The sequence below is a fragment of the Peromyscus eremicus genome, chromosome 7 (assembly GCF_949786415.1).
Source record: "Peromyscus eremicus chromosome 7, PerEre_H2_v1, whole genome shotgun sequence".
Classification (NCBI taxonomy): domain Eukaryota; kingdom Metazoa; phylum Chordata; class Mammalia; order Rodentia; family Cricetidae; genus Peromyscus; species Peromyscus eremicus.
In genome coordinates, this window is record NC_081422.1 from 48,737,077 (window position 1) to 48,753,424 (window position 16,348).

Here is a 16,348-nt window from a genome sequence, read left to right on the forward strand (position 1 = left end):
CTACAATGCACAACACACCCTCAAACAAAGGCTCTGAGGCTCTAACACTGCCTTGGTCAGGGCGACATTACAAAATGGGCGTTTTCCTGTCACCCGTGTGGCCTTTTGGAGAAAGGAAATGAAAGGCATATGAGGGAGGGATAAGATAAAGGATCAGATGTCAGTGCAGACGCGCTCTTGAGTTAAAATAAAGGGCTGGAACCCCGCGGTGTAAGCGGCAGCTACCGTTTCCCTGAGTGCTGCTGAATGTGGGCTGCACAAAGTCTTCAGGAGGTGTCGGTAGCACTTGGCACGTTGTGCAGGCGGAACTCTATAGCAACCACCCAGCCTTTTGTCTCCTTCAGATAATATGCTGAAAGGCTCATTTAAAATACTGACAAAGGGATACCTTCTCACACGGAGGGCCCAGATAAGGGCTTTTGTCGCTCTTCAGCCAGAAGTCCTAATGCCTCTGAGCAGGAATGACCCAGAGCCATAAGTACTTCTCAGTACTGCTGTGAAGATGGACTCCCTAACCATGACTCCCTGCTCAACAATAGTGTCACTGTATTGCTCTGACTGTAAGTATACAGTAGGCAGAGCGTGTCCATGCTGGAGGGGGAGACCTGTCCCTCTGACTTTCTCCTCCACTGTGTCCCCTCAGTGATACCTGGAGTTCACAGTTTTTATTTAGATTTTTGTTGTTGTTTTCTGAGACAGGGTCACAGGTAGCTCAGGCTTACCTTAGACTCTCTATGTAACCAATGATGATCTTGAACTCCCAATCTCCATGTGCCAGCAGGCCCAGCTCTAGATATTTGTTATGATTAGCTGGAATCTAGTTAGTAGTATTTTCTTCACTGCATTTTGATTTCATATTTCTGTAATGCTGGAGACTGAACCCAGAACCCCATGCTAGGCAGGTACTCTGCCACTGACTGACTAAAGCCCAGCCCCCATGATGCCATCTGAGGTGAAAACCTGTCACTTTGAAAAGCCCTGAGATGAGCCAACTGTGGCCAGGCATGGTGGCACACATGTTTAATCCCAGCACTCGGAAGGCAGAGGCAGGAAGATCTGTGAGTTCAGGGCCAGCCTGGTCTACAGAGTGAGTTCTAGGACAGCCAGAGCTACATAGACCCTGTTTCAAACAAACAAACAAACAAACAAACAAACAAAGCCAACTGAATAGCAGGTAGCATAGACAAGGTTGAGGATTGGGTGGGAACTGATCTAAGTGAATTCTACAGTGCCTTCCAACCTGGGATTATTTTGTATTCCTTTAGAGCAGTGGTTCTCAACCTTCCTAACACTGAGACCCCTTAATACACTTCTTCATGTTGTGGTCACATACATACACACACACACACACACACACACACACACACACACACACACAGAGCCAACCATAAAATTATTTTCATTGCTACTTCATAACTTCAAATTTTCTACTGTTATGAATCATAATATAAATATCTGTGTTTTCCAATGGTCTCAGGTGACCCCTATGGAAAGGTCATTCGACCCCTTAAGGGGTCGTAACCCACAGGTTGAGAAATGCTGCCTTAGAACAACTATGATGGAATGCAACATGGTTAGCATAAAGCAGGATATTCCAGATATGGTTTTTAAAACTAGAGGGAGGGCTGGAGATCTGACTAAGTTGGTAGAGCGCTCATCCAGCATGTACAAAGCCTCCCAAAGCTTTGTTAGTCTGTGAAGTCTCACATAAACCAGGTGTGATAGTACACACCGGGAATCCCAAAGGGAGGCAGGAGGATTGCTGGGAGTTTGAGGCCAGTCTGGGCTATATAGTGAGATCTTAAAACACAAACAAACTGGAGGAAAGACTTTGCTATCCCAGCGAGTGACTAATGAGGAATTAGTCAAATGAATGGGACCTAGGGAGGGGGTGGGTGGGCGGTTACTTCGACGGAGTCTACAGAAGGGACAAGGAAAGGGCAGGTAATTATAGAAGGCTGAAGATTCCACATCATCTTGGTGATGGACCTTGAGAGGAATGATGTGCTTGCACTAACAGATGTGCCTGGCTCTTCCCTGATGTCTGCAATCCCACTTTGAGTAACATCACAATTAGGCAGTATCTTCAGGGCATGCTTACCAAAATGAACAATTATTTCTTGAGATAAGGAGTCTTCTATATGGTCAATTTCTAACAATGTCTTTGTACACCCACTTTCTTCTCTCAGAACCCTAGGATACTTGTGTACTTGTGACTTCAAGTCGCTCTTTTTAATAGATCTCTTGAAATTTTCTACATAAACAATCAGGCTAGCTTCAAATTAAGATAATTTTAATGTTCAATCCCCAATGAGCCTTTTTCTCTGGAATATCATGCTTTCTATATCCAGTAGAATGTTCAACAAAACTGATGAGCATGAATAACTTTGCCTTGTTCCTGATATTAAGCCTTTCACTGGAAAAGATGATGTCAACTGTCAATTTCTTATAGACTTCTCTTTTGCAGGATGAGGAAATTCCTTTTTACCCCCAGTTTGACGAGATTCATTGAGACTGCATGCTGAACGCCACCAAATGCCTTTTGCACCCATTGAGATATGCTTTTCCTTACTTGTCAATACACAGAATTACATTTACTGAATAACTCCAATTCTGGAGTCTGTGGTGTCAGGCAGATAGCTTCAGAACACATTTAGGGTAACTTGGAACATGGACGTTTATTTTCAGCTACAAATTAACATTTAGAAAATTCCCCTGAAAGCTGAATCCTAGTGTGTTGCCTGGGGTATTGGTTGGAGCCTTGAAAAAGTCTTACCCTAGTAGTGGGACTAGACTAGTCCCAGGAAAGGTGGCTGTGGACCCACAGGGAAAACAGTGACAAAATAAAACAAAAAACCAAGCCTAGAAGGGCCAGGCTGATTTGCAGTCAACAGTAACTAACCATCGTGTGTTGACCATACTCCCCATATTTTCTCGTAGCTTCTTGTTGTTGTAACAAAATGGCTGACAGAAGCGACTTGAGGAACAAAAGGTTTACTTGGGCTGGCAGTTGGAGGTTACAGTCCATCATGGCCGGGAAGGAACAGCAAGAAGTGGAGGCAGCTGGTCATCCACCCTCTGGCGTTGGCTCAGCCTCACTTACAACCACCATTTCTAAACTTGGCTAACACTGCAGTGACTGCCCAGCCTACCACCCTTTCTGTTGTGAGAACTAAAGATCACAGATGCCAGGGGCTCTGCTGGCGGTCCTCTTAATAACACGCTCACCTTCTGCGGGGATGGCGCCTCACTCAAACTCGCTCGCTCGCTTCACTCTTCAACGTAGTGGCTCAGCCAGACTCCCTAAAAGTCGTCCCCCAGAGCCTCTGGGAAACACCATCCCATAATGAGTGTATAATAGCATCGCTGGAAGGGTGGTGAAGGGCTTGTGGTTGTTTTACAAAGCTGTTCTACAAAAGCACAATCATTACAAAGTGAACCAAACTTGGGTACACACGTTAATACGTCAATCTCCCCCCTCCCCCACAGGGTTACCTGGAGCTACAGGAAATCCAGGGGAAAAGGGAGACAAGGGAGATGCTGGTGAACTGGGCGCTCCTGGAAACGAGGGCCCACCGGGGCAGAAAGGTGAAAAGGGAGACAAGGGAGATGTGTCCAACGACGTGCTTCTGACAGGTAGGCTGACTCAGGTTCTCCTGACACCAGGGCACAGAGACCTGCCTTGTCCAACCCACGGGCTGCCCTGGTGGCTTTGATCTTCTCTGGCCCTCTGCTCTGCAGCAGGTTCTGGAATTCTTCCTTTCCTCGTTTGCTTGAGACAAGGTCTTCTGTATCCCAGGCTAGCCTGGAACTAGCTATGTAGTAGATTGACCTTGCCCTGTCCTCCTGCCTCCACCTCCCAAGTGTTGGGTCTGTAGCTGTGTACCATCATGCCTAGCACGGCATTCTGTGTTTTCAAAGCTGCGCACGTTTGTCCAGGGGAACAAGTCCGAGTCGGTATTTAGCACGAGTAATCGAACTCATTACCCTGGTTGATAGGGTGTGGTGGCCCCCGCCTGAAATCCCAAGCTTGGGCAGGCTGAGGCAGCAGAGTTGCTTCAAGTTTGACTACCTGGTAGTCTGGCTAGGCTCATGGTGTTTCACTGCACTCAGAGAAGCTTTCAAATGACAGGGGAGCATCGCCTCACAGGCATTCTAATTGGCTCTGGGATTGATGGTAATCAAGCTCCTTAGAAGACGAGGGTGTAGCTCAGTAATAAAGTGCTTACCCAACTCGCAAGAGGCCCTGGATTAAATTCCCTAGCACAAGAAGGAGAATGAGAAGGATGGGGTGTGGTGGTACAGGAAAGGAGGAAGGTTAGGAAGAAATAGAGGAGGTGGAAGGAGAGGAGGAGAAGGGAGAGGAGAGGAAGAAGGAGTGCCTTAGAGATTCGAAGCTGTCAGAACTGGGATCCCCTGGAACTGCAATAATGGAGGCCGGACTCTGCTGAGAGATGCTGGAGCCGGGATCCTGCCCTAGTCACTTGTGACCTTAAGTGAACCACCACTCCCTAGCAGAACTCTCCTGAGGGGACCCACTGCCACCTCACAGAGGGACTTGGAAGAATGAAGGGAAAATTGATAAAACTCTCAGCACAGATCCTGCATAGACTGGATCATCAGGACCTACTATGAGCTCATCTCTAGGAAGGGGTACACACAGGGGGATGCCAGAGCTGCCCACTTACCTTTCCCTAATGGGAAACTGTCCCCGTGAAAACCTTTTTCTGTTTCTCCCTTTCCTTCTCTCTAGGTGCCAAAGGTGACCAAGGCCCCCCTGGACCCCCTGGACCCCCTGGACCCCCAGGGCCTCCAGGCCCTCCTGGAAGCAGAAGATCCAAAGGCCCTCGGCAGCCAAATACGTTCAACAGCCAGTGTTCAGGTCGCCAAGTCCTGCCCCCAGGAACCCACTCCTTGTGCTAATAATCCCCCTTCCAGACTTTGTGAGCAAGTTTTAAAAGCGGGAGATTTTGTTTAAATGAGATTCCTCCCTGCAATATGCTCCAAGGAAGTCTGAACACCTACCCTGGGCATGAGGACCGTGGACAGGCCAGCTCTGAACCTACCATCCCTCCCTCGACACTCTCTCTGCACTTATCTCCATGCCAGTTTTCCTTCTTGGCCATACAAACCTCTCCCCGCTCCCTGGAGCGAGTTTTATTTGGTTTGTTTTTTAATTACTGTTACATCTAAAGAACACTGTCATCAGGTCACCTGAGGGCAGCATCTTGAGGGCTAAGCTGTTAACTGCAGCAACAAATTCCTGAGAGAGTGGAAAACTGGAAGACAGTGGAGCAGCCAAACTGGTTAGCTCCCTGCAGAGAATAATTAAAGCATCTCCATCACTATTCTTAGTGTGTGTGTTGGGGGCAAGTTGAACCCAGAACCCCATGTCTACCATGTCTAAGCTATATCTGCTGTCCTCTGCCACTCAGTGGCAGATAATATTGCCAGTGTTATGCACCTAGTTCTTCTGATTCCCATGACTATCCTAGGGTGTTGGCATCCTTGTGTCTGACTTACAGATGGGAAACAGACAACCAAGGAGCTACCTAGCTCAGCTCAGTTCAAAAGTTCCTTAGAAACGAAGGATCATAATAATGGAAAATATTTCAACAGTAGATTTAGAACTTGAGAGGTTACCCAGAATGCCTTTCCTGTCTTAAACCATGAGGGACAACTTGAGCTGTCATTTCAGCAGCAGATATGGAGGAGGACCCTGACCTGGGATTCTCTCTGACTTTCTCCAAACAACTGCATTGTTTGAAATAGTGTTCTTTCTAGATGTTTTCAGGGAATGAACTCAGCCATTAGAGTGAAACACTGCTGGGCAGCGTAGGGCTGGGGATTGCTAAAAAGCAAGCAACCAGGAAACATGGTGGAAATGTCATACTGGATATGTTTGGGACTTTGCAAGGAAGTGGAGGTTCCTATGTAAATCTGTATAACCCCATTGTGACAACAGCTTTGACTGCTGCCATTTTAGGTGAGACGTGTGCCATACCAAATGACGATACCTTGGTGGGAAAAGCTGATGAGAAAGTACATGAACACCATTCTCCACAAACAGGTACAAACCCTGGGCACCCTGGACTGGGGTGGCACCCTGGGCTGGGGTGGCACCCTGGGCTGAGGTGTGCCTCAGTGCTGGTATGCTTCACCAGCCTGCACGGGCCCTAGATTCAATCCCCAGCACCACACACAAAAATCGTCTGGAAATTCAAAACTGGATGCCTTAATTGTCATAACTGTTGGGTGAGTAACTTTTTTTTCTTCTAACAGAAGCCATGATCACTTCCATTGGAAACCCAGCCCAAGTACTAAAAGTCAGGGAGACTTTTGGGACTTGGATAAGAGAGTCTGCCAACAAGAGTGATGACCGTATCTGGGTGACTGAACATTTCTCAGGTACTTCCCTCCAGAGATGGTCCCTCTGGTAATGTGATCTTATCTGTTGCCCGCTTTCCTTCGGGCGAATTTATATCTGCGTGTCTGAGATCCCCACTGGTGTTAGTGGATGACTCTTTATTTTAGAAAGTACAACTGAATGGGAGGACCACTTTCATATTTTGGATGTGTTGGGTGCAAGCTTTGTAGTTCAGTCCCAGAGAACCACTGCAATGTAAACTATGCAGTTGGTTTTGTTTGTTTGGTGTTTCTGAGACAGGGTTTCTCTGTGTAGCCCTAACTGTCCTGAACCTCAGTCTGTAGACCAGCTGGCCTCGAACTCACAGAGACCCGCCTGGCTCTGCCTCCTGAGTGCTTGGATTAAAGGTGTGCACCTTTAATGCCCTGCCCAGCATTCCAGTTTTAACATAATAGGCAGAAGGAAATTAACAGTATTACATCTAAGGTTTTATCAAATAACCATAACATGAAAGTGATATGAGACAAATTATGCCACACAAGTACTAACCATATGGCTCTAAGATCTGGTGTGGCTGGGTGGTGGTGGCGCACGCCTTTAATCCCAGCACTCGGGAGGCAGAGCCAGGCGGATCTCTGTGAGTTCAAGGCCAGCCTGGTCTCCAAAGCGAGTTCCAGGAAAGGCGCAAAGCTACACAGAGAAACTCTGTCTCGAAAAACCAAAAAAAAAAAAAAAAAGATCTGGTGTGTTCAGGGTGATATGGCCTTAGATATAAAAGACAAAATCCGTGTGCACTGTCCATTGTTCTCTGAGTTTCATACCATCCTATGAGAATATTTTGGGCCAGGTTTCTCACATATTTGTTGGACAGAACCGAAGGGAGAAGGCAAAGAGCCATGTCACAGCCATTTTTCCATGTCTGAACCCTCCCCATGTCTGAACCCTCCCCATGTCTGAACCCTCCCCATGTCTGAACCCTCCCCGTGTCTGAACCTCCCCGTGTCTGAACACTCCCCGTGTCTGAACACTCCCCGTGTCTGAACCTCCCCGTGTCTGAACCTCCCCATGTCTGAACCCTCCCCATGTCTGAACACTTCCCATGTCTGAACCTCCCCGTGTCTGAACCTCCCCATGTCTGAACCCTCCCCATGTCTGAACACTCCCCATGTCTGAACCTCCCCGTGTCTGAACCTCCCCATGTCTGAACCCTCCCCGTGTCTGAACACTTCCCATGTCTGAACCTCCCCATGTCTGAACACTCCCCATGTCTGAACCTCCCCGTGTCTGAACACTCCCCATGTCTGAACCTCCCCGTGTCTGAACACTCCCCATGTCTGAACACTCCCCGTGTCTGAACCTCCCCGTGTCTGAACCTCCCCGTGTCTGAACCTCCCCGTGTCTGAACACTCCCCATGTCTGAACCCTCCCCGTGTCTGAACCTCCCCGTGTCTGAACACTCCCCATGTCTGAACCTCCCCGTGTCTGAACCCTTCCCATGTCTGAACCCTCCCCGTGTCTGAACCTCCCCGTGTCTGAACACTCCCCATGTCTGAACCCTCCCCGTGTCTGAACCCTCCCCGTGTCTGAACACTCCCCGTGTCTGAACACTCCCCGTGTCTGAACCTCCCCATGTCTGAACCCTCCCCGTGTCTGAACCTTCTCCATGTCTGAATGCAGGACCAGTCATACTGTTCCCAAAAGATGTGACTGAAGTGGCCAGTGGTACTAACAATGGCCTCATTCCGGAAGGGTCTGACAATACACATTGATTGAAACAAAGCTGAGAGCTGCTTCTTTATTTCATCACCACTAACTGATAGGTGCAGTAATAACCTTCATCTACCAAGCTGAGGGTTTGGGACTCAAAGGAAAAGAAAAATGCTGAATAGGAGTAGCAGTAGTCTTGGCGGTAGCAAGGGGTGGGAGCCAGCAAGCATAGCTGAGCCAAGTATTTGTTCCTGGGATGGATTTGTGCCGCCTGATTTTATAACTACTACAGAGTGGGGTGGGTGGGACCGGACACATGTTCTCTCAGTAGCCCGCCTTTTCACGGGCAGGGCTGTGAGGGCGGGTGGGTGACAGCCTCCCCGTTCCCCTCCTGCAGGAATCATGGTGAAGGAGTTCAAAGACCTGCCCGCACTTCTCAATGGCAGCTCCACCCTCATCCACCTCCCACATTACTTCCACGGCTGTGGGCACGCAGTCTACAACAACTCTCTCTACTACCACAAAGGCGGCTCCAACACCATAGTGAGGTGAGCCGCCTGGACCCCCGTGCCCTGCAGGGTCTCCTCACAGGTCTCGTGCTGCGCCCACCCGGTGTGTGCTGTCTCCTGCAGTGGTTTAGATGGGTTTGGGGCATTCCATCTATTCCTCCCAAGCACTGGAGATTATAGTCTTGCGCCACTACGGGGCTTGGGTGAGCTGATTGGGTAGGGAACCTGTCCTAAGCCTGGATCTTTATCAAGCCTAGAGCCGAAGGAGGGGAGCAGACACCTCCCCCAGCCCCACGGGGCTAGAGAGCAGTACAGAATTCCAGCACTCGGAAGCTGGTACTGCGGAGCCCTTCCCAAGTGCTTGCTTGCTCTTTTCTGGCGGCTTTTCAGCTCAATTCGGGCTTTCTAGTCCCTTTCTGTTTGCCGTGCTTCCTAAATGCCTACCACAGTCACACACGCCTTGCCTTCTGCGGTCTGCTGCTCAATGGCGCCCTCTGGTGTTTTCTTTTAGCCTAATAGTCTAGATAGACTTACTCCCCGATTTAGGTAGCGCTTGAATCGTAATTCACTTTTTGATACTATTTCGGTTTGGAGTCTGAGAAATCAGGCCCCCAAAGCTAAGGGACATGGAATTCCATGCTGTGGTTGTATTTATCAGCCCCTATCCGACAAGAAAATTGTCTTCACAACCTTTGTTCTATCTCTTCTCAGCTGGTGACTTTTCTCTTAATTTAAATTGTCTTTAAAAAAAATGGAATATCCAGAAAACTTGGGGGTTTTAAGACCCAGATTTAGGAATCAGAGATGTATCTCAGTTGAGAGAGTGTCTGAAGCTCTGGCTTTGATCTTCAGTACTGCAGAACCTAGGCTTGGTGTTGCTGTGCATAATCCTAGCACTTGGCAGGCGGAGGCGGGAGGATTGGGTGTTCAAGGCCATCCTCAGCTACATCAGTAATTTGAGGAGGGTCTTGAACACCACACTGCTCTGTCCCTTTCTTCTGATAGCACAGGCTAGTCACTGGCCTTCACAGCCTTGCTGCCCAGAACACCCCTGAAGGGCAAGTGGAAGAGAAGCTGCCTTTTTTGGCCACAGAAAACAGCAGGTCTGGGTCCGGCCCTGCTAATTCAGTTTTATAAGGATCCTAACAAACCGCCTGTGCCCACAGACATGGCTAATCCGCTCTAACTCATTATTTTAAAATCATGTTTCAGATTTGAATTTGGCAAAGAGACACCCCAGACTCTGAAGATTGAAAATGCTTTGTATTTTGATCGAAAATACCTCTTTGCAAATTCCAAAACTTACTTCAACATAGCTGTGGATGAGAAGGGCATCTGGATTATCTATGCTTCAAGTGTGGATGGCTCAAGCATCCTTGTAGCACAGCTGGATGAGAGGACATTCTCTGTGTTGCAACACATCAATACCACGTACCCCAAATCCAAGGCTGGCAACGCCTTCATAGCTCAAGGAATCCTCTACGTCACAGACACCAAAGACATGAGGGTCACGTTTGCCTTTGATCTGTTCAGAGGAAAACAGATCCATGCAAACTTTGATTTCAGAATGTCCCCAACTGTTCTTGCCATGTTATCATACAACATGAGGGATCAGCATTTATATACATGGGAAAATGGCCATCTGATGCTTTATCCTGTGCGGTTTTCGTCAGCAGCATCGAGCCAGCGATAGGCTGCTGTTTCTTCATTACACTCCACGTGTTCCCTAGGGCTTGTTCGAGCCCAGCAGAAAGCTTGTCTGTAAAGGATATCCAGGTACTCGGAGCATAACCCCATGCCACGGGACTTGTGCAAACAGCCACCCCCCTTTAAACTGGGTTGCTTAGATAGCTACAGATTGGAAGTGGAAATGGCTGAAATCTCGTGATTCCTCCTCAAACTTGGAAAGTTGGCTCTCTTCCTTGGGCCTTAGTTTCCCCATTGGTAATATGAAACACCTGAGTATGTTGATAACAATTTCCTCTACCTGCATGAAATCCTGTGATTCTTGGCTGATTAGATTGCTTTCTGGTTGTTTTTTTTCCCCCTACATGTAAACCCATTTATCGTCAGTTTGAGGGATGAACTTATCTGTAATGACTTACATTTGATATCTAGAGAAGGCTCACTGGCTCTTAAGGCTTCTAAGCTACCATGTTCTCCATAATTCGGTATTTTTCTCTGGAGGTGCACCTGTCACCACAGAACGGTCATTCTTTTCGGCTCCTAAGTCCAAATCCAGGATTAGTGAAACCCGTGAATCGCTGCGGGCTCGGGTCTCTGAACGAAACTGCATCAAGCCCTTCTAGGGGCCTGTCAATTTCTGATCATGCCTGTTTGTTGCTGGGGAGCATAAACACGGATTCCTCAGCTCATGGCCACTTCTGCCAAGGCTACGGGACTGCTATCAGAGTGTTGAACACTAAGTGGGCAATAATCTGGTCAGAACCTGGGAACATGATGGTTTCTCAGAAGAGAGGCATCATTGCAGTCACTCTCTAGAACAAGGGACGACATCTAGCTCAAAGGCAGAGCCAGTCTATCTCCCATTCCTGTAAGGGGCATCATCACACTCCTGCACCTGAGAATCATACTGCAGACCATGACAGCCATGAAGCATGGCAGTTCTGAAAATTCCAAAACATTACTACCATCCTTACCACCCAAATGAAGTAAGTGAACCTCCGGTCAGCAAGGTAGTCTCTCACAAATGGTTCTCAAGGTTTGATCTGTTCCTCTTGGACAGTAAGAAAATGATCTAGTTTCATTGGCTCCTACACACCCTTAAACAGGCATGTTTTCTGCCAAGCCCTTCAGCCTGGCACTGAGTTCCAGGCAGGGCCATGGAGGTCAAGAGGGAGCTGAGAATTTCATTGCCCCCTGAAGACAGGAAGAGAAACTACGGAAACTGTCCAGGAAAGACTGGACAACAATTTGTTCCAGTGTGTGTGTTCTGAAACATCTTCTCTGGGCCCAAACCTATTCTCAGGGGCCCTGTGGTCTGCTTTGATCTTTTTTAATAGAAGCACTTTAAGACTTGGGGTGTGCATATTTAACTATTTAAATTTCCCCGACCTCTGAAAACACCCAGGCAGCTGTTAGTGGTGCACTGGTTGAGTTCTCAAGCTAATGAGTCCCCAAGCTTCTCCACCTCTCCGTTTGGTTGGTCTGCCAGTCATCACAGCTTTCAAAGATATTCTCTCAGATTCAGCTGTTGCAATGAGGAGTTCTCCTGTTTTTTCAGTGTCTAATGAATGCTATTGTTCCTTTAAAGTGTACAAATATGTGGTACTGTTTCTGAGTACAGTAAACCTGGATATAAACATAATTCCCTTACTATTACTTAGTAGTATTGCTGAGAATAGATACAATACTAACTGGACATATATCATAAGCAAAATAGTTTAGTTATTGAATTAGCTCACACAGTTTTGGTATCTGAACTATCAAATATCTTCATATATTTTTTTTTCGGTTTTTCAAGACAGGGTTTCTCTGTGTAGTTTTTGATGCCTGTCCTGGATCTCGCTCTGTAGATCAGGCTGGCCTCAAACTCACAGAGATCTACCTGGCTCTGTCTCCTGAGCACTGGGATTAAAGGCATGTGCCACCACTGCCTGGCATTCATCTATTTTTTTGGTTGTTTGTTTTTAACAGGGTATTTGTTTACCCAGGGGTCAAGTGATCTTCCTGTGTCAGCCTTCTGAGTGCTGGCACCGCAGACACAGTGGGTCTTTGTCTCTCTTAACTGTGGGTGAGGAACCATGCACTCACTATTAGAGAAGCTCATACCGAGATTTCTACATGCTTCTTTTCATTGTTGTTTCTTTTGCTATGGTATATAGTAGATTAGAACGAGCGAGGTTGATTGAGGTCTAATGACAGTTTGTCTTTACAGAAGAATTAAGATTTGGTTTTCTTGCAAACAGTCCTTCATTCTATATCACTCAACACACACACACACACACACACACACACACACACACACACACACGTGTGCACATATACAAATGCACACACACATGCACACGCACACACAGGTGTTTCAGGCTCACTGCTGAAATAGGAAGCACAGCCTTGTGTTTTAAGTCAAGATATTATTTTAATCATCCCCACTGTCACTTAATGCCAGAGTTGTTCTAAAAGCACTTTGCATCTCTCTGTATGAAATCAAATAGTTCTTGAATTCTTCTCAAATCTAAAGTAGATACCATCCCACTAGAAACTGTACCTTCCAGCTTTGGAGCTAGGCCAGATGCACCAAAGCATTTTCTTTTCTCTGATATACAGTCCAACTGATGAACTAGGCCAGATGCGCCAAAGCATTTTCTTTTCTCTGATATACAGTCCAACTGATGAACTAGGCCAGATGCGCCAAAGCATTTTCTTTTCTCTGATATACAGTCCAACTGATGAACTAGGCCAGATGCACCAAAGCATTTTCTTTTCACTGATACACAGTCCAACTGATGATGCACAAGTGCCTCTGGCCTTGATGCATCATGAGGCAGAGGTGGTGGGACAGGAGAAGTATTCCAGGCTGGCTGCTTCAGGTCAGTTCTGGTCTTGGGTTCCTTCAAAATCTCTTTACCAAAAGGTGAAATGTCAAATGAGAAAGCACAGTTCTTGAAAAGTCAGCCATGGTCTTCCAGCCATACCAAGTACACTTGACCTTTGCCTAGCTGGTGTGAAGCTCCCTGAAGGAGGAGTGAGGGACGAAGCTCTTCCGTTCTCACTGTGCTGTGTCTTGTTTCTCACACAATCCCCATCTGTAACCACAGATTCCAAATGACCAGCAAATAACAACTGTAATTAGTAAAATAAAATTATCCTGAACGTAATCACATGTAGAAACGAGTGTATTATTATCTCTCTCTCTCTCTCTCTCTCTCTCTCTCTCTCTCTCTCTCTCTCTACACACACACACACACACACACACACACACACACACACACACACACAACTCAGATCAACACTGAGGTAGAATTATGTTGGTTGGTTTCTCTATAGAAACTTTGTTTGCTAGTTCTGCCTGAATACTGGGCAATCATTAACATGGACTGTTCCTGCTATAGGAAAACATGGAAAATGGATAACTAAGAACCAAACCTATTCTGGTGTGTTCTCTGTTGCTATGATACGCACTTTGACCAAGAATGACTTGGGGATGTAAGGGTTTATTTCAGTGTACACTACAGTCCATCACATAGGAAAGCCAAGGCAAGAGCTAAGAAAGCAGACCATGGAGGAATACTGTTTAATCCTTGTGCTCAGCCAGCTTTCTCCTACAATTCAGAGTGTTACTGCTCTGGAGGAAAGGAATCCTAACTTGTCAAGAAGTCAGGCAATACCTGGAGCTGCAAAGGGACAGCTCTGGAAGGAAAGGTATCCTGACTTGCTGGGAAGTCAGGCTATACCTACAGCTGTGAAGGGAGGTATCCTAGATACCTACAGCTGTGAGGAGAAAGGTATCCTGACTTGTTGGGAAGTCAGGCTATACCTGAAGCTACTAGGGTGTGGTGGTGGGGGGTCTCCCAGAAGGATGTAGCAATCCTGCTCTGCTCCTCTAGAGTCATTTGAGAGGAGAGAACTTCAATTAAGAAAATGCTTCCATAGATCTGGCTGTAGGTAAGCATGTTAGGCATTTTTTAGTGATTGATAGGGGAAGGCCTGGCCCTGCACTGGTGGACCTGGGTTCTATAAGAAAGCAGGCTGAGAAAAGCCATGGGAACAAGCCAGTAAGCAGTGCCCCTCCATGGCCTCTGCATCAGCCCCTGCCTCCAGGTTCCTGCCCTGTTTGGGTTCCTGCCCTGATTTCCTCCAATGATGAACAGTGATGTGGAAGTGTAAGCCAAATAAACCCTTTCCTTCCCAACTTGCTTTTTGATCATGGCCTTGTTCATGTTAGACAAGCATTTCCTCTTCATTTAATTTTACTAGGGTATATGTATCTAGGAATTTATCTATTTCATCTAGATTTTCCAGGGTTTGGAAACCCAAGTCTTTAACCTATTTTCATTCATTCATTCATTCATTCATTTACTCATTTCATTCTCTCTCCTTCTCTCTCTACATTTTTTGTTTCTACATTTTTAAAATACAATTTAATTCAAATACACCACTCCCCCTTTTCCTGTTCCTACCTCTAGTCCCTCCAACTCCATGTCCCCCCTTCACTCTCAAATTGATAGCCTCTTATTATTATTGTTACATATATATGTGTGTATATAGGCACAAATACAGAAATACAATTTGCTGAGTCTGTTTTTATTGTTTGTTTAATACAAAGTGTTTGACCACCTTGAATTAAATAATAATTCTGGGGCTCATCACTGGAAGAGGCTATTTCTTCCTCTCTCAGTAGTCATCAATTGCCTGTAGTTCTTTGTCTAGGGGTATGACCTGTGAGATTTTCCCCCTTCCACATTAGCATATCAGTTGATATTGCCATTGTTCCTGCCTTGTTTCTGGAAAGACTGTTTGACATCACACTTCCTAGTATTCTGTCTCTTACCATCTTCCTGCCTCCTCTTCTGCCATGTTCTCTGAACCACAGATGCAGAAACTGTCATGTAGATGTTACCTTTAGGGTTGAGCTTCTTACTCTCTGGTGATCTCTATTGTGTCCAGTTGTGGTTTTCTGTGATGGTCTCCAATTGTTATAAAGAGAATCTTCTTTGGTGAGGTGTGGTAGCCACACCTATCTGTGGGTGTACAGAAAAGTAGAATGTAGTAAGGAATTATCCTGGTCTAGCACAGTGGCAGTAGTAGATACATGACCTCACCAGTTCCAGAAAGTTGGCTAGGTTTCCACTACCAGGCAGGATTTCCCCTTCTTGGGCAGAACTTATGTTCCATTACACATGGGACTGTCAGTTACTGCACTTTTACAGGTGTCTTGCCATGCTGGTCACTGTTGTGGTTCACAGGTGTTCAGCCCGGTAGGACTTACTTGCTTCCCTCCCTTTGCAGCTGGCTTAGTAGTTTCTGGTACTGTGGAAGTCACTGGGGAAGAGGCTTTCAGGTGAGGTGCAGCTCAGATCATCCAACTCCTGTGTCCTAAGTATATGGTATCCTAAGCAGTCAGGACTTGCCTTCAACCTTGGAAAAGCAACCAAGAGCAACAGACTATTATTTGGGAGTCACTTGGACTACTTTGACAAGCCATTCAAAGGAAGTTTCTCATGCCTGGTACTGGGGTTGGTTCTTATGGGAAAGACTGTCAAGTGGCATGACTTCTTTTAAGCTCATATACACATATAGCATATAATTTTACTTTAATATTCCTTGAGGCTTTACCAAACAACCTTGGTATTTTTCCCTCCCCCACACCTTCTATATTGACCACATCCCCAGTTGGAGACCTCTGCCCATTTTTCCATTTTCCAGTTCATATCACCAGTATCCTACTATTCCCCTCCCAACCCCCAACCGCCATCTATGATCCTTTAATACTTTCCTGGTTTCTGTGGCTACTCCATGTTGTATATTCACATCTTAAGATTTGGAGCTAGGACCTGGAGATGAGTGAAAACAGGTGCTGTTTCTCTGAGTCTGGGTTACCTCACTAAATATAGTATTTTCTAGGTCCACCCATTCATGATTACATTTTTCTTTAGCACTGAATGGTATTCCGTTGTATATATGTGCCACATTTTCATTACCCATTTCTTTGTTGGAGGACATTTAGGCTGGTTCTATTCCTAGCTATTGTGAATACAGCTGCATTGAACAATGCCGAGCAAGTTACCTGTGGAATAAGATG

At 46.4% G+C, this 16,348-nt stretch overlaps 1 protein-coding gene and 1 long non-coding RNA gene across 2 annotated transcripts in view; one reads left to right on the top strand and one right to left on the bottom strand.

Moving 5' to 3' along the window:
- Gldn (gliomedin) overlaps positions 1-10,276 on the top strand; it is a 44,777-nt gene extending 34,501 nt beyond the window's left edge. The window contains exons 5-10 of the mRNA XM_059266909.1: positions 3,490-3,636; positions 4,754-4,882; positions 5,987-6,070; positions 6,283-6,408; positions 8,472-8,622; positions 9,796-10,276. Coding sequence (XP_059122892.1) covers positions 3,490-3,636; positions 4,754-4,882; positions 5,987-6,070; positions 6,283-6,408; positions 8,472-8,622; positions 9,796-10,276 — 1,118 coding nt within the window. The remainder of the gene's footprint in view (positions 1-3,489; positions 3,637-4,753; positions 4,883-5,986; positions 6,071-6,282; positions 6,409-8,471; positions 8,623-9,795) is intronic.
- Positions 10,277-12,952: 2,676 nt separating this feature from the next.
- LOC131914318 (uncharacterized) lies at positions 12,953-15,826 on the bottom strand. The gene is made up of 3 exons (XR_009380106.1): positions 15,536-15,826; positions 15,098-15,287; positions 12,953-13,352 (listed from the first exon to the last, which is right to left on the bottom strand). It is a non-coding gene; the product is annotated as an uncharacterized LOC131914318 (long non-coding RNA).
- Positions 15,827-16,348: the final 522 nt, after the last annotated feature.